This window comes from Hesperophylax consimilis, chromosome 1 (genome assembly GCF_061612785.1).
Source record: "Hesperophylax consimilis isolate HC1 chromosome 1, BYU_Hcon_1.0, whole genome shotgun sequence".
In the NCBI taxonomy this organism is placed as follows: Eukaryota; Metazoa; Arthropoda; class Insecta; order Trichoptera; family Limnephilidae; genus Hesperophylax; species Hesperophylax consimilis.
The window spans coordinates 7,651,323-7,676,813 of NC_142836.1; the positions used below are offsets into that span (position 1 = coordinate 7,651,323).

At 34.6% G+C, this 25,491-nt stretch overlaps 1 protein-coding gene across 3 annotated transcripts in view; it reads left to right on the forward strand.

Moving 5' to 3' along the window:
- The window catches only part of LOC149426207 (uncharacterized), a 176,412-nt gene extending 166,637 nt beyond the window's left edge, over positions 1–9,775 (forward strand). For all 3 annotated transcript variants that reach the window (XM_089636009.1, XM_089636003.1, XM_089635994.1), the window contains one exon: positions 8,387–9,775. In XM_089636009.1, the coding sequence (XP_089492135.1) occupies positions 8,398–9,366 (969 nt within the window). In that variant the 5' untranslated portion in view covers positions 8,387–8,397 and the 3' untranslated portion in view covers positions 9,367–9,775. The remainder of the gene's footprint in view (positions 1–8,386) is intronic.
- Positions 9,776–25,491: the final 15,716 nt, after the last annotated feature.

Genomic DNA, 25,491 nt, shown 5'->3' on the forward strand with positions numbered 1-25,491 from the left:
AGGGGCGTATGCATTAATTTTCCATATTTTCCATTTGGCGGTTGTGTAATTATTCATTTTTATTATACGCCCTTGTGTGATATGTACATAAAGTAAAAGTTGCATTTATAATTATATAGAACCTTTTTAAAATAATAGTAATACTTACTAACCTCAATTATTATTATTATTGTTGTATGTTATTATAGCCTTCTTGTAACTTTATTCCGTACAGTTGAACACATCTACAATTGCTGCGAAAGTACTGTAGAATAATAAGGCATGGGAATAAAAATTATGACCATTAACTAACTATTATACCATCTATGCGATTGCACATAACATAATCACTTCAATATTACGTAGTTCTATTGATGCGCTTCCTCGTGGTAGTCAAAATGAACGAATACAAAAAAAAACGAGATTATTTACAATAAGGTTTCCACTATGAATAAAAAGTTTTAAAAATAGAAAAACATATTTAAAAAATTGTGTATCAAAGCAGTAATTTCACAGTTTCCTCTTTATAAAGAGGCCCTGATTAGTATCAAATAAACTATGCAATACAAGAGGTAATAATTCAAGAATACCCGGCCGACTGCGCACACGAATAAACCAGATAAACGACTCATCTACCCATTCATCATCTCCGCATTCGCGTGTCCTCTTAACAATTCCTCGATTATCCTATTGGAACCTCACGACAGCTTTAAGCTAAGGCTGTGCTTGGATCCTTGGGGCGGAGGCTGGTCAGACACTTAATGGCATTTAAGGATCATTTATCACTACAAATTACAGCGTATCGTTGCGCAGTCGAGTGAATCGAGCGATGTGGGTAGCGTTTGCCATCCTCTCCTACTACTTAATGCCCGATCCAATTCTTCCCAAATAATTCAAAACGAAACTAGACTGAATTATGATACCAATTCGTTGAAAGTACGCAAAAAAGTTATTTAAATCGTAAGCAAATTCTATGTTTTATGTCTTTTGAATGTTATACCCATAAATATAATAATATATCATTGAAAAAGAAAATAATACTAATAAATCTAAAAGTAATAATATATCATTGAAAAATAAAATAATACTAATAAATCTAAATGTAATAATATATCATTGAAAAAGAAAATAATCCTAATAAATCCAAATGTAATACTATATCATTGAAAAAGAAAATAATACTAATAAATCTAAAAGTAATAATATATCATTGAAAAAGAAAATAATACTAATAAATCTAAATGTAATAATAAAACATTGAAAAAAAGAAAATAATACTAATAAATCTAAATGTAATAATATAACATTGAAAAAGAAATTAATACTAATAAACCTAAATGTAATAATATAACATTGAAAAAGAAAATGATACTAATAAATCTAAACGAAACGTGAAACAGAAAAATTAAAAGATAACGCTCTCAATTGGGAAACGAACCCGGGATCTTTTCCTAAAGAATTGGTTTGTAACCTAGATGGTGTCTCGGATAAACACTCCTAGTTTTATTATTGATGAACAGCTATAACTATCCTCTAATACATCAGTTTTATGTCTGGGAGAACGAGTAAAATCATCTCTTTAACGTGTGTTGTGTGCACGGTAATCATAAGGACACTGCATTGATGTAATTTGGTCATCTAAAAATCATCTCTTTGTTTTCAAATTTCAAATTTTCAAAATCAAATTTTGCCCATTGGGGCCACTGAAATCTGTCAAACAGATTACCAGGAACATTCGAATTCATCAAACTATACATTTGACTCATTTGATGTAACTTCCTTCTATTCGGCATACGTTTACTGTCGTTATTAACTTTTTTAGTATGTATAATACATTTTACGACGCTTTACATGAAGTTAAACAGATTCGTTTTTTAAATGGACAAAAATGTGTAATTTAGGGATATTTAATTAACAGCAGGTATAGAATTACGTGACGTCCTTGTTTTAAACAAATGTATAAAGTTGTCTCTGAAGATTTACCTGCAGTGTAAATATCACTAATATTTATTGTACCTACAAATTACCCAACAATCAACTCACACTAACATCAAGCTACTTTACAATCAAGACATCCACAACCACAATACTCGGAATTACAATCAAATCCGCATTCTTCTAACACACACTACAAAATATGTAATAAAATCTCTTAACTTTAGTGCCTACACACTCTATAACTCTCTTCCAGAATATGTATAAAAACAGCCAGCCTAATCCGAAAATTCAAAGTGATGCTTTAAAAATTTCCAAAAACATATAAAACAAATATACGTAATTCTTTTCGTGTTGTTCTTTGCGTTGTTTCTTTCTCTCTCCTTTTCGATTCCCTGTATTTGTAATTGAGCATAACCTATTTTTACCAATGTATTAGTGGGTAAGTACCTTCTTCTAAATTCTTACCTTGGCTCCTTGTGCTTATGTGTATATCCCTGTCTGTTTCCTTTTTTGTTTCTTCTTGTTTGTTCTACTTAACCTCCCTTTTTATATTTGAGTACTGTTTTGTATGTAAAATTTATATTTTTTATAACGAAATACCAATGTAAAATTGTACCTGTTAACTCCCATCTATGCATTGTAAGTTCTTCTCGTCCTACAATGTATTTTGTAACTCATCGGGTTTGCTCTAGCAAGAAATAAATAAATAATAAATAAAGAATTACGTTCCCTCACACCACAAATTTCAATATATATATATATATATATATATATATATATATATATATATATCTATATGTAAGTACAGAATAAGTATCACTTATATTTACTGTTTCTATGTAACCACACACAGAGCATTTCAATTAAACTACATCTTCCATAAAATGTAAATAACTTTTATGAACACTTAATAGAATTATGGTAATTTTATGACCAAGCTTGATTTGCTTGTGTTTTCATCTCATAGCAATTCATATTATAGAGAGGGCAAAAAACCTCTAAAGAAGTTTAAAAAAAATTAACATTTTTACGATTTTTGCTAGGGTTCTAAATATTATATGTTGTGCAATTACCAGCAATACAAAACTGGGTACCTAACAATAGTCGATATGTATTTAATATTATTTTATGTATTTTAAATATCATATTTATGTTCTACTAGTTATTTGTGTAGAACATTATTTAACCCTATTAAACACGTTGTTATTAAACGGTTTATTATACGAAACTTTGAAAAGCAAAACACATATTCACTATGTGGAAAGTAGGTTTTAATAATCATTACTTGAAATAATTTATCAACCTATAAAAAAGTATTATCACTAAGTAATCAAATAAATAGTGCACGTTTATACATAATAGTTGATCTCACAGCAACCATTTCTACAGACAATTTTATAATTAATTATTGTTGAGATTTTCAACATGCAAAGTTTTATATTACTATGAAGCAGCAAAAAAATTGTTAAACTTTATCGTCTTGAACTTCTAGGTGAATAGTATAATTTCCATCCCACAATATCAGCGTCATGAGTTATGAGTTAAAATGATGAAAATATTAATGTTTCTCGTTTCTGAATTGTTTGAATTAGGTTTAATTAGTTTGAAACATACAAACTGCAGAATATAATTGTATGTTCATTATCTGAGTAGAATGTCCACTCCACAAGTTTCCCAGAGGCACATCTATTCGGAATTAATTGACTTCCTACGTCATTTAAGTTTTTAGAAATCCTATGTCATTGACTGGTAGAATAATCTCATCATCTTATTGTGAATTATTTTGTTCTGTAACACTCTTCCATTAAAAGACAGTTATTTCAAAACTATTAATGTTAATCTTAATACCATAGTAAAATAATATTATTGAAGAGATCTATTGAAAGATAGACTACAATGTGTTGTAATATGAAGTAGGCTGCAGTTAGGTAGGTACTTGTACAATCCAGCGGCCACCTCACGGAATTTGCAGGTGTTCCCCAATTGTGATGTTCGCCAACTGTGATTTGCGGGAAACAGTTTCACATCCGCAAATTGTACGTTGCGTGCGGCGGCCTGGACGGACAGGCAGATTACTATATTTCATACAAATTGCAGGCCTTTAGACGATCGGTAATAAAATGAAAGTTACGAAACTGTCAGGGTGCGGGGGGCGGTGGCAGGGGGCGGTCTGCGGCGGGGGGCGGTCCGAGTGTCATTCAAACCCAACGAGGAGATGACGCCGATCGGCGGACGTTGATGTGACGAGTGTGAACCAGTCCGTATAATATGTGAAAGCGATAACCAGCGAGGAAATCAGCCCTTTCCTTGGGAAAAAAATCCAGGTTATTTGCGGCAAATTCTCTTGTAAAAATTGTGATAATTCTTTACGTATCATTGGACAAGTGATGAAAACTAAAATACTGGTTGCTGCTGACATTTTGATTGACGAGCTTAATTCGAAATTGGGTTAATCTACCAAAAATAATTGATACTTATACCTACCACGATACACCAGAGATGAGATTTAATCAAACAGAACACATTTTCAATTTCGTACATGCATTTATTTTGCAATTAATATTTGCGATAACTTTTACTATCTCAAGGACATCTACTAAATATTTTAACTAATGAAGGACTACAGTATTGTCCCAAGAAAGTTACGTAACAAATTTAGTAATATTTTTGGATTTCTGTAACCCAAGCATAACGGAAACACCCAAAGTCCCCCAAACTCTTCCCTAAAGTCTCAAAAATTATTTAAACGAAAATTATTTTCAAGATTCTCGTAGTATAATAGGTAATTATCGAAATATCACATCGTGCATCGGTTTCTTATATAAGATTCACGTGGAGCGGTAGGTACTAGCTGATCTGAATTCTAAAGAACTCTCAGATTTCCCCGATCAGAAGTCTCACTTGTATAAACCAGTATCCATGTGTACAAGACACTTAAGTTAAAAAATTAATTAAAAATACTTGAAACATTAACATATTCTCACGGTAAATCAACAGTTTTTCCTTAATTAAATTCGATGAGATAATTTATCGAAACTATCGGCTGCCGTCAACAAAACAATAAATTAACTACTGTATCTATGCAAATTTTTGGCCAATTATGGCGATTTATGTCTTTCATTTGTCAAAGCATCAAAAGCTTAAAGTTAATGTTTCCGAAGGATTATTACAAACAGCTTGGGGAATTTAAGTTCAGTTCGGTTCACCTACACCCAGCAGGGGCTTTCATAATTATTCATCCGTTTGTGAGATTATTATATTAACCTGTAGTACTTGCAGTTAAACAAAAAAATCTGTCAAATCCTTCTGCAGCCTTCAGCACTGTTCATCCTTGTAATGTTGAGAGAATCCTCAGTTATTTATTGTGGAGGCATTAACCTTTCCCTGTTCATACTGCCTGACAGAGGTTGTGGTTTAAATAACATCATTGTCTCTTCAAGACTCAAGAAAGATTACTCTTAATGTCTATCTCTTCTTACGCATATGAATACGTTGCATTCCTTGAGTACAAGCATACGTCATGGACATAATACGGTCCGCTTTGTCTGAAAGCATTTATTTCTGCATTTAAGAAATTTATAGAGTATTTTGAGTACCAACCCATCAATACTTTACTACCTATTATTAGTTTAAAGCCTTTACGATTTTGAAAAGTGATTATTTGAATTGGCTTTTAAGTAAGGAGGTTTAACTCATGCGGAAACCAAGCAAGCTTTATCTTGTCATAACTCAATATGTTAATGCATGAAAACAATGTTAACCTTCTAGATTTTGTTTAATATACAATGTTTGCTGGACAGTAAGTATCGTAGCTGAAGGAATATGTCCAACGAATGCACCATCAAAATGGTATTCTAAGTCTTTTCACCGAGCAAATATTGTTTTACCTCTGTTCAGCGTAATAAATGTCTAACTTTTTGCTGTGATTTAAATATCGCCAAATGTAGGGTTGTACAGCGCCCTTGAGGTGATTTTTCACAAAAACGGCGCTCTACAAATTATCCAATTATTATTATTTTTATTATTATTATCTGTTTCTTGTTTGATCCATGACTGGTAGCTCGGGAGTTTTTGGTATCATTGCTTGTTCTCGTGACACGACTTTTTTCGTGACATTTCTACGTCATTTTCTCTGTGCACCGACACCTCCTAAACTATCGATGTATCTCGCATTAATTTTTAGTCTAATAACATCTCGGCAAACTATATAGTTTTTTCCGAATGTGTTGGATACTGGACACCTAAAACCAAATTCGTTATTTGGGCTTTTAGATGTTGACCTATATTTACAGATGTCAAAATAAAGCGTTTTATTTCGCGATCCATTTGAATCGATGAATTTAAATTATATTGTCTAAAATTAGTATTGTGATATTTATACAAAAAACGTTTATGATATTTTTTCGTATCCATTTTCGTTAATTCACTTATTTCTGCATTGTTGACTGGCTTTCAACTTGACGGAATTAATTATTGTTGATTAAGTGAATGTGCTCTTTGCATATTTAATTGTGTAATTAAATTATCATTTAAACGCCATGATAAAGACCATCCAGCTTTCTTGGCGTATACTTACTTAGTTCCTCACTTTAAATATTGATTAGATCAGAAAATGCAAATAAACACCTATTGTTTACCTATAACCACAAAAGACTAGCATGACTTATAAAATTACTCCATTATTACAAGTCTACAGAAGTAATAATGTTCTTTCTTCAGTAGATTTCAAACTTGGCGTAATCCCACAGATTTTTAGATTGCAAGACGCCAAACGAATCCATTTAAATGCAGCGACTAAAAAATATATAATTATGTCAAAGTTTTGATCGTATCCTGTACATACAATGTATCGTTTGCTCTTTTGCTAAATAAGTGAGCGTGGTTCATACCTACTTACGCAGTATGAATAGCAGGTAGGAGAGGTTCATTATTACGGGCTGCCCATTGTGCCCGCAGATCGATGGTCTAATTTGCTCTCCGTGCGTACAGAATGGCCACCGCAAAGACGAATGACAACGACTTGTCGCTCATGTTGGAAACGGTACCCAATGGTATCACTTTCTTACCCTCCTCTCTCGATAGTACAAGGAAGTCCCTTCATAGAGTGAAAACAGAGGATTTATTGTGCGTATCTCGTACGGTGAAACTGGACAGGAAGTGAAAGAAAGAAGCTAATGGGATTAACGATTTTCCTTACAAAAGAGCCATTTACGTAAAAGGATGTCTGAAACATGAACAAAATGTACCTTATATTACCAAATCTCTGATACAATGTGTTATATCTCCGGGTTTTATGAAAAAATGGGACAAGAGGCATATAACGAATGATTTGACAAAATTTCACAACAAACTATCAGGAAAGCACGAATATGTTATGAGGAAGTCGGAACACGTGTTCTAAAAAATATAATAATATTTTTGCATCTCGTCCATTATATGTAATCGTACAAGGGCATCTGCATGAACACGTGTTCAGATATATTCTGAATGACTAATACTTTATTGGAAAATGATCACGCAGAACAGCATTTTGATAAAAAAAAACCCTATTCATTTTTCTCCGTGCAGGCGGTTGTAATAATATGGACCCCTAGAGGTTCCCACCTTAATTATAATACACTCGGTCTCTACAATACTCGACAGCGCCATCTATGGGTAACCTATTCGACTAATCTAGTGCCATCTATAATTGAGCTCTTACACTGATATCAAGGATATTACACAATGTAATATTATATTAAATATTTAAAAAAATCAGAAAAATTACGATTTTTATTATCACTGAGTTAGCTGTAAAGTAATTTTGAAACGTCTTTTTAAATGAATTATGTTTGATATCAATTCCTAAATACACTATCTACGAGCCAGGTTGGTTGTATTTTCAGTGTGAGGAATTAGTTTTCTTTGATTGTATCAATTTATTATTCTGTTAAAACCGACAAGTTCAAACACCGTATATATTGTTCAATGGCATATCGTTTTCATTAAACAACAACCGATAAATAATGTGCAATATATTTCAACCGAATATTTCTCAGTCTTTTACAAGTAATTTCAACGATCACGGCTGTACTAGAAAGTCTAGTAGTTTTATTCTAAATAATGGTATTACTTCTACAACAAAACGTGTGATTTTCACTAGATCGAGTCACGTAGATGTTCGCAATGGCAGTTGCGAGTTGTTAAAGTTGTCATCACGCAACATTACGTTACACAAATAATTGTCTGGAAGTCGAAATCCCATTGGTGTTATTCTTCGAAATTATTTTATAAGAGGTCTCAAATCAAACGTTACAAACCGCGTAACATTTTTACGTCCCTTGCGAAACGTCTTCTAGAATATATGAACCATTTTTACTTTGAGATTCAATATGATTTAATTGTGATATGTATTTCTTTAAAGTTGTATGTTTTGTTTCAAATAAAACGTTATTCAAGTGGCTAATGAAAGTTATTGTGTTGTTCACAGGAGGTGTTCCCATGAGCCAGGCGGCCGGAGCGCTGCCCGCCATGCGAGAGAAGGACCACTCCCCGCGCAAGATGGTGTCCGGGCGCTGTTCGCCCCGCGCGGGAGCCGGGCCCCCCGCGCCCCCATGCCCGCTGCAGGTGCGCGCCCCCCGAGACATCAACCGCTGCTCACCCGCGCTCTCCCCTGCGCACATGCCCCCCCGCGGGCCACTCAACCTGCACGCCTCCGACGAGCCCCTCGACCTGCGCGTCGACAGGAAGAAACTCTCCCTCCTCCTCATCCGCAGGCGGATGGAAGATGAAAACCAAAATCTCATTCTCAGATCACCGTCCCCAGACAAGACAGAAGACCACATGGAAGATACTAGAACTATGCTCACGCCGCCGAGAAGCATGTTCGTCCCTCCCCCCCTGCACCCCGCCGTGCTGGAGGCCGTCAGAAGATTACCCGTGTCTCTGTACCCTCCTTTCCCTCCTAGATACCCTTTCTGTCCTATGGGCACCCCTCCCGCTCCCCCGACTCCCCCCGTGCCGCAGCCCCCCAGCAGGCCCCGTGACAGATACGCGTGCAAGTTCTGCGGCAAGGTGTTCCCCCGGAGCGCCAACCTGACGCGGCACCTGCGCACCCACACGGGCGAGCAGCCCTACCGCTGCAAGTACTGCGAGAGGTCCTTCTCCATTTCGAGCAACCTACAGCGCCATGTCAGAAATATCCACAATAAGGAGAAGCCCTTCAAGTGTGCGCTGTGCGAGAGGTGTTTCGGCCAACAGACAAACCTAGACCGCCACTTGCGGAAGCACGAGGCGGAGGGCGCAGGAGTTGGACAGGGCGCGGGTGGGGCCACGAGACTACCCCCTGACGACTGTTACTTCGAAGAGATCCGCTCCTTCATGGGGAAGGTGACGGCCGCCCGACTCGCCCGCCCCGCACACACTCCCTCTCAGACGCGGTCGTCCGCCTCCCCGCCTGACAACACCTAGCCCTATCGAGCTACCTTAGTTTCCCACCACCCAAGGTCTTACCAGAATTGTTCTCTATCGTGTATTTACCTAGATATAAAAGTCGATCTTCCTATTTGAGCACCGTAGTTATAATATATTTTATATCAGATTAAATCTATATTAATTATAGCCGCGGAACCCGCGGGCGTCTCGTAGAGACACTTTTGTACGTAACAAATTATGATTAAGTGTAATATAATCCTACCTATTTATACCTGTAAGATGTGTAAAAAGAACAATGCAAATGTGTATTTTTTTACGTTGTATAAACATAAGATGTTGCCTTAAAGCGAAACGTTTGTTACCAACTACTATTATTATTAAGTGATTAAAGATTAGAAAACATTTATACAAAACATATAGAAGAATTTATATTGAACAATAAAACATTACGCAATAAACTTAAACATCGTATTATTACTGTGGCCTGCCTTATAAGTCTGATGAAAGTAATCGTAAAACATTACACTCAGTAAATCAAATAATATATGCAAGAGTAATGGTATAATTTTATTGAACTGTTTCTGCTAAAGTAAAAGTACAATCGATACTGTTTATAACAATAATTATTTATTACTGATTGATGATCTATAAGAAGCCACATCGTTGATGTGAAATCATCACTTTCCAATTAGTTTCTACCTTCTAAAATATATTTGCAAAATAAGTAGCGAGAGCATCAAATCTATTATCACAGTGATTTGATATTTGATACACGATCTTCATTATAAGCAGAAAACCATTGGAGGAATGAAATGGAGCAAGATAAGCAGTAAGATAAATTATAAATCTCTTTATAACAATATTAATTAAAAGGTATCAACATTTCAAGAAATTTATCTTCGTCAGTCTTTGGAGTTCAACTTTTACTAAATATCCTTAAGAGATCTACAATTAATCTAGTTCTCAACAGTTCCCGACCATCAGCGCATCTTGCTCGTGTAGTCGGAATAATAAGAGTATTTAAAACAAAGAGAAGTATTTAATTCAACCAGCAGATGTGTAAAAATAGACCGATTTACATAAATGAGGTGCCCAGTAAGAGACAAGCTGAAGCGGCCAAGGTAGCTGACAAAATTATCAAATTGTTCAAATTGATAACCTGAAATAACCAGTTTAATAATTTGTTGTTCCTTGTAAAATGCATAAAAAACTTGTCTTATAAATATTTGTATATCATTAAAAATGACTAAATTTTCAATTACATGACCACAGAATATCTTTTTTTTCAATTGTTTCTAGCTTCCACCCTGCAATGGTGTTCTAGGCCATCATTTCAAATTATGGAGTGAGGGTATGTGAATTAATTAATTTATATTATCAATTTTATTTAAATGGGCAAATTTCAAAATTTTATGGAAGATTGAAGTCGAATTCAGACTTAAAAGAGTTGAGATGTTGAATGGAGGGGAGGAAATTTTAGATAAGAGCGGGATAGCCAAAAAATTTGATCTAATGTTCCCACTTCTAGACCACGGAATGTATATCTGAGGAGTCAAGCACGTGCATTTTAAAAATATGAGAAGGTTCGGAACAATGTCCAATTTTCATTCTAATAAATGAGGAAATTTATTGTTTAGAGAAATGGGGGAATTGTTGAAACCACGATTTTGACGGGATAGTCCTTTGTATTGAGGCATAGCAGGCTCCCTTGAAATGACTAGCAATGTGCTAATATTCTGACCGAACATTGCTATCTTTGACGATGGAAAAAAATGTCGGATAGGGGAATGTGGTTTATGAGGGTTGGAATCTCTTTGTTTTGCCAAGCAACCCGCAATATCATTTCCCACGTGCCAACGTATCCAGGAATCCAAATCAGAGTTACGGGTTTACCAGAACTTTGAATGGAAGCTATTAGCACTTGAATAAGGCATACAAAGTGATCATCGGGATGAAGAAGAGGAGTGAATTAAAAGTTTTGGAGGGACAGATTATCACACTATTTATATTAAGTTTAACATTCGACAAAAAAACCAATATGATGATATGGAGTAAAGGAAGAAGTATTAAGTATGATAAGTAGACGTGAAGATGAGGATGAGCTCCACTGGCATACTTACAAAACGCAATGTGCGCAGGGCTCTTACGAAGTTCTACGACTACTTACGATGTGATAAGCCGCTACAAAACTATATATTATGCCATAAGTCAGAAGGGTAGTTTATAGACATGCAGTTGAAGTTATTGGGAAAGCATCGGAATCAACTAAATTGTTTGTAAAAACATCGGTTTCATCGGGTGCGATGTGTTCAGCTCATGGCGGCGGAAGCACCTGCCCGCAAGCTGTTTTAGAGAGGCCAGTTTAGGAAGACTCTGACCTCTCTCACCGCAGCCGGAGAGATGAATTCATATGTCCGTCTCTCCCGTACACACTGACTCCTAGATTCCAACCCACCCTTCATACCTTTTACCTTCCCGGAAATTCCTCTCCTTCCTTTCAATAAAAAGACCCTCCACATACCGTCCCAAAATATGACATTTTAATTTCAAAAGATATATATTATTATGTTTAATATTTAAAATTAACTATATTCGTAATTATTTATTTCATTATTTCTAGTGGGGGTCTAATTCAATGCCTTTTAACGATATTTTCTTGGTTGTTAAACGCAGAGCAGATCTTAATATCAAAAGTCTAAATATTTGCTTGTTGGTCACGTTAATTCTTGTTAAAATATAGATGGATTATAAATTAGATTGATTGACGAAGTTTTCGAATGCAAAGTGATATTACACATTTAAACAGGAAAGTTACTTTCCAAAATAATCAATAAACACACTTGCTTATTAATTTCAACTCAAAGGTAACGTTTTAATCCATACGTTATCGATCGGTTTTGCTAACTTCTAAAGAAACGAGTCTCCATATAACGTACTTAAAATAATTATCACACCATAGACTAGTCGCGAAGAGCGTTGCATAATATCTTAAGTAGTGTTATCAGAGATTTTAATTCACGGATAATTGATATGAACAACTAGATCGACTACCCTCGGGGCAAGGCTTTGCCGCCTGCCAATCGATAGTTGCCTTACAATCAGAAATAACTAAATTATTAACACGCCATATTCTGTAGGGATTGGTAAAGTGAAATAAGACACACCTTACTGTTTTAGAATTTGCTATGCAAATAAGGCATTGGGTAATTAAGTAATCGAGAAGCGGTACCATGCATTAAAAGTATTAATATTCTTAATGTTAAATCTTATGTCCTTCACGTTTTATTAACTCCATGCTACAAATTAAATTTTCTAACTAATATTTATACAATTTATTATATTTGTTTACAGACTTTTCTCCAATAATAACACAGTACAAAGCTTGTATTTGATTCCTACATTTTTTACACTTCGTACAGTAAATTCGATTTGTTTAACACAGCACCTCATTTTTTCAAATCTAAAATCAATAAATAACATTCACACAATACATTTTATTTAATAAAGACTAGATCCATCCACTTTCCCTCCCTCCCGCCATTCCATCCCCATATGCTACTTAACTCTTCTCTCTTTTATATTCACTAATTAAGATACATCACTCATAATATTTTAGTGGTTTAATGATTATACTTATTCAATATCTATTTATTTACTAACGGACCATGTCCAATTTCAAAACATTACATATTACACCAAGTTTACAATGAGGAATGTTACAATACAAGATAATAATTATAAAATATTATAACTGTTAATTTTCCAAAATAAAATAATAAAAGACAAATAGTAGCAATGAACGAAGAAAATACGTAGGTACCTAGGGTGAATGTGAGGCTTTTGGCAGAAGTAGCTATATTTCATTTTATCGTCAACTCAATAAATCTTATCGCAAAAGCTTAAGCTTCAATGTTTTAGCATTTTAGATTTTTCCGTAACATAAGATAGCTAACTTTTACAAATATATTAGTGGGTCCGGGCAGATTTTTTCCTGCAACAGACCGCATTCTATGTATGTAAGTTAAAAATTGTGTTTGTAAGTATTTTTGAATAAGAAATCTGAAGACATTTTTTCTTTATTTTATATTTTTTAGATCTCGACAACAATCCCACCTATCGCCACCTAGTTCAAAACTATTCTTTATTTCAAGCTAGAACCAACCAATCACAACGCGGTTTCGGAGATTAGCGTGTACAAACACAGTGAACACGTGATTTTTATGTATTAAAAAGATAAGTGTAATTAATACAAATTTTAATAAATGGTTGTCTGAAGTAAAAATATTCTGGCAAATATCTGAATTTGTGTGAAAGAAGTTAGATTCATATTCTGGGAGAAAAAATATCGACTTGAAAATATCTAGAGTGTTGGGCAAAAAACCATTTTCTTCTTTTCAATGGTTTTCTTCTTTATTTTAAATATTGAGCTTGTGAGACCACTGCATCCCAATAAATTGGATATTTAGTGAGGCTGGAAGTAGCTAGGAGGGGAAGTAGATTGAGACGAGGAAGGTGGGGAAGTGCCTGGTTATTTAGATCTGTTCACCATCACTTTTTTTTAACTAGGGTGAGTATCTACCACTCTGGAATATAAGAATATGCCGCAAATAAACTTCACATTACTTTTAATGAATTAATCGTCAAACAACACAAATTCATTAAATTTACTTGCGCACGCCAGGATTCCAACCCGCAACCTCCGGATTCAATCGAGAGCCTTACCCATCGACCATGGAGGCAATCATCATTTTCCTTAAATGGTGTAAGAAGGTTTGGTGATGGTCGTATTGACTGTTTGAAGAATAGGGTTACCGGAGAAGTAGAATATTATGGTACAATGTAGGTGCCAGATTAATTTATTATCAAATTGATAATGAGATGTAAATAAAACCTACATTCAAGTAGAATTGGTAAACATAAATACATTTTCTCTAAATATAGTCATTTTTGGACGCGTTAATAGGCATTAAAAATTTAATCAAGTAAAATAGAACTTTAGTTTGGATGGTTTAATAACAACCTTCTGATCAGTTTTCTAATAAAACCATAAGCAGTTAATGGACAAACACCGTCGTTAGTTAGTAATTATGGGTCATCTATATTCTCATACATAGTTTGCGTAGCACGTTCCTTCAGATTAAAGGTTTCATTAAAAAAGACAATTTCCTCTCCACATTTACCCGGAGAAAACTTAGCGATTTCAAATATTTTATTAAGAATTTCTTCAAATTATTCGTAATCCATTTAAAAAGGGGACTGCAGGTTCTTAAAGAATGTATTCATAGGTCTCCTGTTAAACTTTTAGTAACAAAGGAATGTATTATCTCGATATTGGAACACGTGTTTATAATAATCATAATATTTTAGTATTTCGTGTTAAAAAATTTTGAAGGAAAATGCAGGTGCAAGAACACGTATTCCGATGTATTAGAAATGTATTAAAAGTTTCAGGAAACAGCCTGCAATCCCGCTTCTAACCAGATTTTAATAAGTTAGCAATTCTCTTTTTTCTTCGTTTACGATCCGTTGACACCATAAACTTAAAACTATACTTTTTTTAAATGTTAGAGGTATTCATTTCTGGTGCCCTCTCGAGAAAATTTTCAGCCTGGAATATTTATAGTACGAGACTCGTAGTACCGGCCACATAATTTTCGAAATAATCGTGACACACGTCTTTCATCTTTCATTCGACATTTAATTGTTTATTCAGAAAACCAGTTAGATATTGTTAAATATTTTATCCCCTCGATGCTAAACTGGAGTTTTCTAATATTTAAAGTCCAATATATTTTGCATATATTTAACATTCGATCTAGAACCATTATATTAGTCAGCTAGATATCCGGGATATTTTAAAAATGTAATTCCTTTGTGTAAAATATGATTTGTTTAGTCTCGGCTAGTGGATAAACATTGCTATTTCATTGAACTGAAAAAACTGAATTTTGCAAAATATTGAAAAGCCTGGAATGTTCACAAGAAGATCCGAATCACACCGACCTTAACAAGATTTATTTCTAATCCTGTTACAAGGAGTCAATCACTTCCTGGTTATCGACAATGTATCCTCATTCACCATCCGCCAATGACTCCTTCCAGGTATAGGAAAATACCTGCAATCGGGGCCGGACTCGGGGATAGGTTTTAAAGGAATTCAAAGAATTCAAAGATAATATTAAATTGAAATCATTAATACTGAAAAGAACTCATTGATATTCTGGAATTTAAATAAATTTTATTCAAATATTAATTGACACTTTTATTATGATTAAATTTAACTATAAACTCAAAACTCAAATCACAATCACATAAATACCCAAATTTTCATTAGTTTTCCTTGAAATTCTTACGCTTTGAATTAGTAAATTTGACATGTTGATGTCTTATTCTTGGGCAGTAAGCATGAGTACTAGCATCCGGGTATTTATTTGTAATATCTGTTTGTACGACATGAGAATTAACAAAATAAAATCAAAATATTGATACAACTTAATTTTTAGCCAATGTAAAAAACCATTTATATTATTTAAATTCTAAATTTTTATTTCCCATTGACATAAATGAAAAATTCATAATTTTAATGAAAAAAGATTAAAAGGTTTATATCGCATAAGGAATAGTTTGAAATTTATATGAAATAATCGGGTTTTAATGGCCGTGTGTTTACAGGCGTTGTCCCGGTACACGGAAAATCGTGTTAAAGACTGTGATGTTTTGAACATCCACATAAATAAACGATAAATAATAAACGAACGTGCTCAAAAAAAAATTTTGTTTGGGCTAACAGATGGGATTTGTTGACAGGCGGGCTAGAAGTGCCATGTTCCCACGGGAAAGGAGAGATCGGAGAGACAGTCGAGTCTTGAATTTAGATACGTTGACAGCTCCAAGAAATCAATACAAGTCAGAAGTGATATGTGAAATTACAGTTAATTTTAAAGATAAAGATTATTGATCCGGTGTTTGTGTGAAGTGAAAGTGTGTTAGATTAAACGTGATTTCGTAAATATGTAGTTCAAACTAAGTGACTTGTCTTAAAAACATGGAAATGATAAAAATAATGATTGCGTTTTTAAAACAGAGTGAACATATAAAGGCAGGAAGTGTTTAATCGGGCTAGGTTATTGATTTGGCGAGATGGCATTCTGTCCACGGAGACCGAAAACCAGAGAATCAAATAGATTATTAACTGTGGGTTCGAATCCTGACAGATTAGGGAGGTACAATTTTATTTACAGGAATATTTAATTACCCTTTTATAAGCGTAGGGAGGAGGTCGAAAATTAAAGTGATTTAGCTATATAGTGTAACCAGGTAAGCTTCACGCTGAGAATGAGAGGTGACTAACTGGGTGAGTTTTTTATATTATTTATTAAATTCCAGAGGACCCCTCTTAAAAGACGGATACAACCGAGGTACAGGAACTAAGTTTACGACACCTGCCGCCCAAATAATGTTATCATTAAATGGAATACCCTAGACGGATTGTCAATCAGCTGTGAGTGAGAGACAGGCCAATGACCTTTTCATATATAGGCCGAGAGGCGCGGTGTACAGTCAGTCAAAGGGGAAGTTTTGCTAGCGTATGCCGTCCCAAATTGAAAGCGATCGGATGCAACCAGACGGAACAAAATGAAAACTTTTCTTCTGTTATTTGGCTTTCTAATTTAATACTTTTCATCTATTGTTTGACTTTCTAAGTTACGAATTGGGATGCACAAAAACAAATCTAAAGTCAAAAGAGGGAGATGGTAATCTCCGAAATAAAACTACCAACCGAACAACTTTTCTCAACAGGTACCTTTCGAGAGGTAGGCAGCCTCTTTAAATTAAATGCAAAAATCAAACCAATTATCCGGTTATACCTACCTGAGAGGATAGGTATTCAGTAGGAGTTACCCATACCTAATACACGAGGATGCTAGTAACCTCATAAAATAATTACTAGAACCGAATATTAAAATACAGACAGTCCTCATCCTAAATTTGGCATTTCGAGTAGACCTTACATATATCTCACATGATAATTGGCTGAATGGGTAGGCACACAACCTATCGTTAAAAAGCAGGCTAAATGTCGACAAGATCGTCGTGTGTTATCTATGTATTGACCTAGAAAGGGATGTAAATCCCCGACGGCGTGGGAGTTACAACGTTTTCTAGAGGTGGCTCGTAACTTAGGACCTTACGTGTCACATTTTCGCGACTAGATTCGTGACAAGGGATGTCATGGCTTTCCCCTTCTACACTCAGTAAAGTAGGTTATCCTGGAGGTGTATGAGATTGGGGCAGTTCTGAAATTGGTGATGAGACCTGGTTTTCTTTATTCTGGCGTGAAGGTTGCCGATTTGGAACAAGGGGAGACCCGGCCGGTTGTGATATCCAGACACGCAGATATCGATCGCCTTGCTCAAATTATCATCCATCAGTTTTGTTTGGTAAGAGGAGGAGTCAATCTTAGCTTGAAAAAAAAATCATTCCCTTTCCTCTCCTTCCCCTCCCAAAATATATACATGGATGGCGCCGACAACTAACACCATAAATTTATCGTATGTATATCACATATATAAAATCTAGCACTTTATTATACTCACATAATCCTATGACAGGTAGACTCACGTAGCTAGTTTGAAGAGCAGGCGACTCAGAAAAATCAGGTTTATGAGATGGCTTTAAAACACAGCGGTAATGAATTCAACTCACTCTATCTCAAAAGAACCAAGGGATACCACACATACATAGATAACTAGGTTTCTAAACCGAGAAACAAAAAACCAACACAACGTTCGGTGAAGCCTTTTTATACTGATCCGTCACGTGAAATGAGTACGTTCAAGGTCGTACGTCACGTAGACAAACTAGGATGTACACACTTGAAGGGGTGTGTAATAAAGAGAGAGGCAAGGGATTGAAAGACGGCAGGGAGGATCTTCCTACCCCGGATATATACATAACCAAAGCCTTATGGAAAAGTTACCTATGGGACTTAAAGGAAAAATTATCGTAGAAAGAAGAGAAGGAAAAAGTTTGAAGTAGAAAGGGCAGATCATTACAAGACCTAACGGCACGCCTTTTCCTAACAAACTATCATTATATTCAGAATATACTCGAACACGTTATTACGCAGCTACACTTATCATAATAAGTAAACGAAAATATCACAATATTTATGTAAGCACGTGATCCGACATCCCTATAACACATTAATGTTGTAATTTACCGACAGTTTATTGGGAAACCTGTCAATAAATTCGTTAAAGGCCTGCAATCGCATTTTTAACAGGAATACGAATAATTTCACCAGATTTTTAATAAATTATCAATATTTTATATCAGTAAGTTTTTTCCATGTAAGACAGAGATCCTAGGTTCGATTTCCAGTTACGAGTTGCGACCGTTACTTTTTTCTATGTCTTGTTCTGTTTCATGTTTCGTTTAGATTTATTAATGTTATGTTCTTCTTCAATGATGAGTTATATTAAACATTCGGTTGGGGAGAGGTCTACATTCTGCAGGGAGCAAAATATTTTACGTCCGGCACTGTACGCAATACGGTCGGTTATATTATATGTGAGAGTCTTGGAGTCCATTCCTTCAGCATCACGTTACATATTACACGAAGCTGTACTCCCTTCCATATCTGCGGTACAGATCTTGATTATATGACCGACTCCAGCCTCTTATCGAGTACATCATCGACATCTGAGATTGGATTTCGATGTCAGAGATCTCTTTTGATTCTAAGCCGAGTGATGCAATTTGTAATGAGACGCAGATGCAGATCTCTAATTAATTGGGAATAAGACTTATATGGCAATAGCGAGCACTTCAGTTTGGCGTTTGATTCATTTATGTCTTGATCAAATCAAAAACTATGTCGGGTGAGTGTAGAATTCTGGCGTTAAAAGTTTCGCTAACGAGCCGCACTCTTTGAAACCACATTTCAATTATATCTTCCATAGCCATAATGGTATGCAGTTCAAAAAGTGGCAAAACAAGTTCATACTATTCTGACAGTAAAACTATGATTTTCTGTGGATTATCAAGTATCTATCCAGCTGTGGTAGATATAAATTTAAAACTGTAGGATCGGTAAATGATAGATATTCCATTCATGGAGGAGTAATCGCGGTTGGCGCTAACAAAAAAATATTCAAAGAAGCGAACAGTCCACAATGGTGTACTTGTACCTAACCTGACGTATGGCAGTGATGCATTGAATTATCAGAGGAAGAATGGAAGTTAAAACGTGAAAATGCTGTAGAAATGAGATCCCTGAGGCGTGTGGAAAAACCATATATGATCGTATGAGAAATGTTGAGATTCATAAATAATGCTAGGCATTTATAAGTTTAATGATTAAAAATTAAAAAGTAGCGCTTAGATGGTTTAGATTTGTAAAGCAAACGAATGTAGAAAGGAGTGTCATGAGAATATGTGACGAGAAAGAGAATTATAGAATAACTCTGGGACGCCCGAGGAAGACACGGCACGATCAAGTTTAGTGAACTAAATACTTGAGTCGGACCATGTCAAGAGTCAGAAGGAGGCAAGAAGTTTCTACTAAGAGAGAGTTGTTCGGCGGTCCTTTTTTTTGCCTACTTCTATGGGGAAATGGCTTGATGGTTAGTTTTAGCTACATCATTGCAAATTAAATATTGTCAAAGAATTCATGTTTATTTAGCATTAGGATTTGAATAACGATATCGTATCATTGATCATTATTTGTAAAGAATATTGTTTTATTTTTCTTTCTGGTCATTTTACACAAACTAGGATCATGTATACGGCAGTTTTTTTATTGATGGTGGTAATAACCAACGTTTCAGATGGGAAAGTTCAGTTGGAGTTTTTCTCATGACTTTTCTATGCGTATATACTTCTACAATTTCAACTCGTGTAGCTTTTTGCAGTCACAAGGAAAGCGACTCTAATATGAAAAAAGTTAATTTTCAATAATTGGCAGATCAAAATAAAAACACAAAAACATCGTCAATGGCTGTTATGCTTTGTGTTTACGTTTGCGATACAACTAGTAATAAAACACTAGCAAAGCCGGGTACGAAAGCAAGTCTTAATATAGAGCACCATCGCATCTATTGCTGCATCCTATATTGACTATTGGCATATCGTGTAAACACCCTCATTATACGTGTAATTATTTCTCGATATGCAAATAATATTTATGCATTGCGGCAATTGAATGCACTCAGGGGACATTTAGCCTGATCCTTGTAAATAGCCAACTTTATTACTAGTCCAATGGCACCTTTACAAAAAGCATAACATTTATGTGTACAGATACGATAGATAACGAATCTTTTTTACTCAAGGCCGTTGGATTGATGCTATCTTTAGTGACATCTGAACTTGGTGAAGATTGACCTTAAAATATGCAGTTCTCGAATTGCAGCGCTTTGAATAATAATAATTATGAATGCAGTCTTGAATTATTCTGTTATGGGCTGATTTATATTGCGCATCGCATGGGACCATATGTGCAGGGGCGCCGCATTCTTATATGTTATGTATGCGGCACACGTGGGCGGGCGAACCTAGTGGCGGCTACTTTAATTTTCGTCAGTGCACCCGCTGCAACATTATCGTCGGAATTCATAAAAAATTGTTGTTTCTTTATTCAGACTCTCTTAATTTCTTAAGGATATTAAAAAAATAATAATATTTTAATGATTTTTGTAGCATCGTTTCCGTGAAGATTCATCTCAAAATCGTTGAACGAAAATTTTTCAGCTGCCTGTATCTTACCGAATAAGAAGATCAAAATAAATTGCAAAACCATTTTAACCTTTGGAACGCCATACCCTTTTTGAGGGAAATCAAAAATTAACTGTAAAGTGTTTCAAGTGCAATATATTAAGGTACATAAGTATTAAAATATATTGGAAATCCTCATTTAAACGTTTTTAAAAGCATGTATATTGTATCTCCTTAACACTAATATTATCCTTAAAATATTGTCCTTACGTAAGATACAGATACTATACTTTTAATTTTTATATTACAAAATGTAATGTTTCCAGGTTTGCAAACCTTCAAACTCAGTTTTCTCAATACTATATTATATGCAGATACAACACTTTAACTATAAGCCATCGATACGTTATAATTTGACGTGAAGTAATTTTTCGAATAACGTTTATATACGTCTGTCAGATCTTAATGGCTTGTCACAGCTCATTTTATTAATACACTGTTAAATGATTTATCAGGATAATTTTTTGTGTTCTGTACTTATTTAAGGAGGCTTTTTGTAGCATACTTTTTTGTCTCTAACCCTTATTGCGGCCCTGCATGTACGTCATCGCTAAATGTCTCTTACGACAACGGCGACCATATTTTGTGATTGGTGAAAGGAAGATGAATTATATTTTTTCATCTAATTCACCGAAAAATAATTGCTCCAGATAAAGACTAATTTATCTGAATAACAAAATAAGGTGGGTGCTCAACGTAAAGGCGTTAATTTTTCGTGAAAGTACGCATCGATTTATCAGCCTATAAAAATGGCCTGTCGATGATGTCAGATAAAAATCACGCTGGAGAAAATGTTACGATTTTTTTGCAAATGATTGTAACCTGTTCGCATTAATTTCATGTGCGTGGAGATTATTTATTAATACTAAAACAATGCGCGGGACTGTGAATCACCTGAATCACTTAACCCAAGGTGAGTGAAACCGTATATATTTAATAAACCCTATAAGTTAATAACATTTCAATAAAATTGTAACACGGAGGTATCCGCGATTTTGGTTATGAATACATCTGTTTGAATTTTGATTTTGTTTTCGTGAAAGAATTAATGGAAATCCTGAAAGTGGACATTAACCCACTTTCCAAAATCGTGCTGAAACTCAACAGATAGACTCGTTGTCGAACACAAAACATTCTACCAACTGTTAGTGGCAATCACGCATGTATGCATGATTGCCACTTAGTAGTACGAAATAAAATTTGGTCCTACCCAATCGGGGTTTGTCTCCGTTTTTAGTGATGTTGACACCAGTCCCTGGGAAGGAAGTTTCAATCCTCAGTCAAACTATTATTTTTTTGTTTTTTTTGCTAGACATTTTAAAAGTTCACCGCAGTTAAAAGCCAGTCCTTAGGGAGGAAGGTTTGATAACATTAAAAAACATATTTTAATAAAAATGAATGAAGCACAGAAAAAAGATTATAAGGGATGATTTTTAATATGTTTTGTAATATATCAAATTTATATAGATGTACAACTTTAAAGCAACATCTTAATGATTAAATGCATACATGCACGTATCGCGTTGATATATACGATGATGTGAAGATTATCTCAGCCCCGATGACGGAGGATAATCTTCATCAGCGATGAACTCTGGTCACCGTGAATGATATGCATATTCATCACATCATCCTCCGCATAAACGGGGTAATAAACCAGGTGAGCCCTGCCCGTCGCCGGGTCTGGTACCCGATGGATGTATTTATATGCCGTGTGGTCGGGTAGAACGATATACTCCTAAATAATCGTTTATACTTCATTCATGCTTTCGTGGAGATAAGGTGGTGTCACCGGTTATGGCGTGAATTAATAGGTTATCTTGATTTCGCAGTTATAACAAGCTGTGAAGGATTATTTCTCCAATAAAACAGAGATAATCTCTTTTATCAATAATAACAAAAATGATCTATTCTCCGCACTTTAGAATTTTTAAGAAACCGAAACAACATAATTCCTTAAAATAATTCAGAATTTCCGGGTAATATCGAATGATTTTTGACTTAAATAATGGTATTCCTGTCATTTTAAAACAATTAAGACAAACCTGACATCAAAAGAGTGGAAAACCATTTTTTACGGTAAGTGCCTCAAAAAATTGATTTTCTAAAAATAATGTGTAAATAAGTTTTCTCAGTTTTGCATACCAACAGTTTGATAATGGACTTGAACGCTGAAACAGCTACCACAACAATAAAAACTAATATAATTGCATAAATTAAAAAAATACTATTTTTTATTTATTTTAAGGTTTGAAAAAATAAATAGATTAAAATATATTATTTTTCATTGTCTCGCTAAGACATTCATTTCGCAATTTTTTTATGAAATTATGTCAACAAATTATAAAACTTTTATTTTAACCCCATTCTCAGTGCCACCAACCAGCTAAAATAATAACACAATATCGATTGCTGAGTCCTTCGCCCTAGCATCTAATAAAGTCGATGAATATCTTTGCCTCTTGAGTCGTAGAATCGTCTCCTAAACAATGTTGATCCGAGATACCACCAGACTATCGATGTCCTTCCCGACATCCCTCAGACTTGAGTTCAAAGTCGTAAATCTGCAAAGAAATAATGTCCGTCCCATTTGAGTTTTGCATAGAAACTCGGGATTCAACTGGAATCATAAAACGCGTTCGTCTGCTGCATTATTGAAGTCAAATTTTTATCTTCCTTTGTTTATTTTAAAAGAAAGACAAACATTCCCGGATTACAAATAACCTGACAATATTTGAAAATCTCCTACCACCACCACAGTAAACGGAAAATGTTTGGGTTGTGATGGAGGACTTAGCCAGCTGAGGAATTGAACACACAACGGCTGGTCAACTCAGCCACCGACCGTTTGACATTCTTTGACTTAAACCTCTATAAGTTTTCTCTTTACACCGTCTGTACTATAAATATATTATTCAGTCGAAATAAAAGAAAACTTTTCAAACAAAAAATGTTAGGATAACAAATTGGCAATATAAGCGCTTTTTTATAAAAAAAAACATAGGGCAATCAATGCAGTGGAGTCCAAATTTTGTTATATAAAAATCTGACTACGAATCATATCATAGCTTAGCCGAGGTGGGTTTTTTTAAATTTTGAAAACCTCGGAGATGCGATCACAAATGGGGTCCCGAATGGTAATATTAATAAAAATTCAACAAAATTTTTTGCTAAGAAGTATTTGCTGACAAAAATATATAAAATGTAATGTTTTCCCGTCCGCTCTCCTATCATTTTTGAAAAATTTTTTATTAAATAATGAAAAATACATCTATGACATTGACGATTTTTTCCTCCAAGGTCGCTAAAAAAAGCTTGTTGTTTCATATCTCCAAAAAGTTTGCGGACCGCTATTATGGGCGTTTGCAAAAATTTTCAGGTAATTTTCATCATTAGTCATAGTTATGTATTTCCTATCCGTTTAATTGTCACAACGTTCATATTGTTTAATCTAAATACTTGTAAATGTTAACTTGAAATTATCAGAATGTGACTATCAATATTCTAATCATACTCAAAATAAAATATTATGATATAATAGGTATAATTTATAATATAAGGTGTACAATAAGTTTCACGTGATTGAAAAAAAATAAGCCAACATAAACTAATTTGAACTCAATTCTTGCACAAGGACTAAGTCAAATACGCCATATGATATTTATGAATTCAGGAAGAATTGCTTTATATTTGAAATACAGGCTCGGCACTACGAGATGCCTCGCGCAGCATTCCGGTCCAGCTGGGTCGGTTGGGGGACTGCAACGAGCGTTAGGTAAAGCGCGAAACCCGCTCGCCCACCAAACAAGATTAATGAGATTATTGTTGGTGAAGAGAGGACACACAGTTCAGAGACTTCATTCCAAGTATTTAATGCAAAAATAATACACAAAAAAGATAATACAAACATTCTCATCATCTAGATTTTTTAAATATTTGCATTCACACCAAAAAATGTAAAAGCCAAAAATTTGGAAAATAATTGAAGATAATATTAGAATTCATAAATGGAAGTATGGATTTGATAAAAATGACGAAACGTAATAAAGTGGCAATAGCTCAGTTGGTAAAGTGCCAACCCCGATAAGACTAGAAGATCTGTGTTCGTATCTCAGTTACAACCGTTACCTGTTTATTTTCTGTATCTGTCTCTTTCACATTTTCATTGAGAGTAATTTATATTTATTATATTCGTCAATGATTAAAATGTGTTTCATAATGGGAATGTATGAAATTTACCCGTCCAAGTACATAACTTTTGACGTCATCGACCCTTTACATGAAAATTAAATTAAAGTGTATTTCATTTCACTGTTTTATATATTTTTGTTTGTCGTTCACTTTCAGAAATCGAACTACCAAAATCAAAGCTCGAAGCTAAAA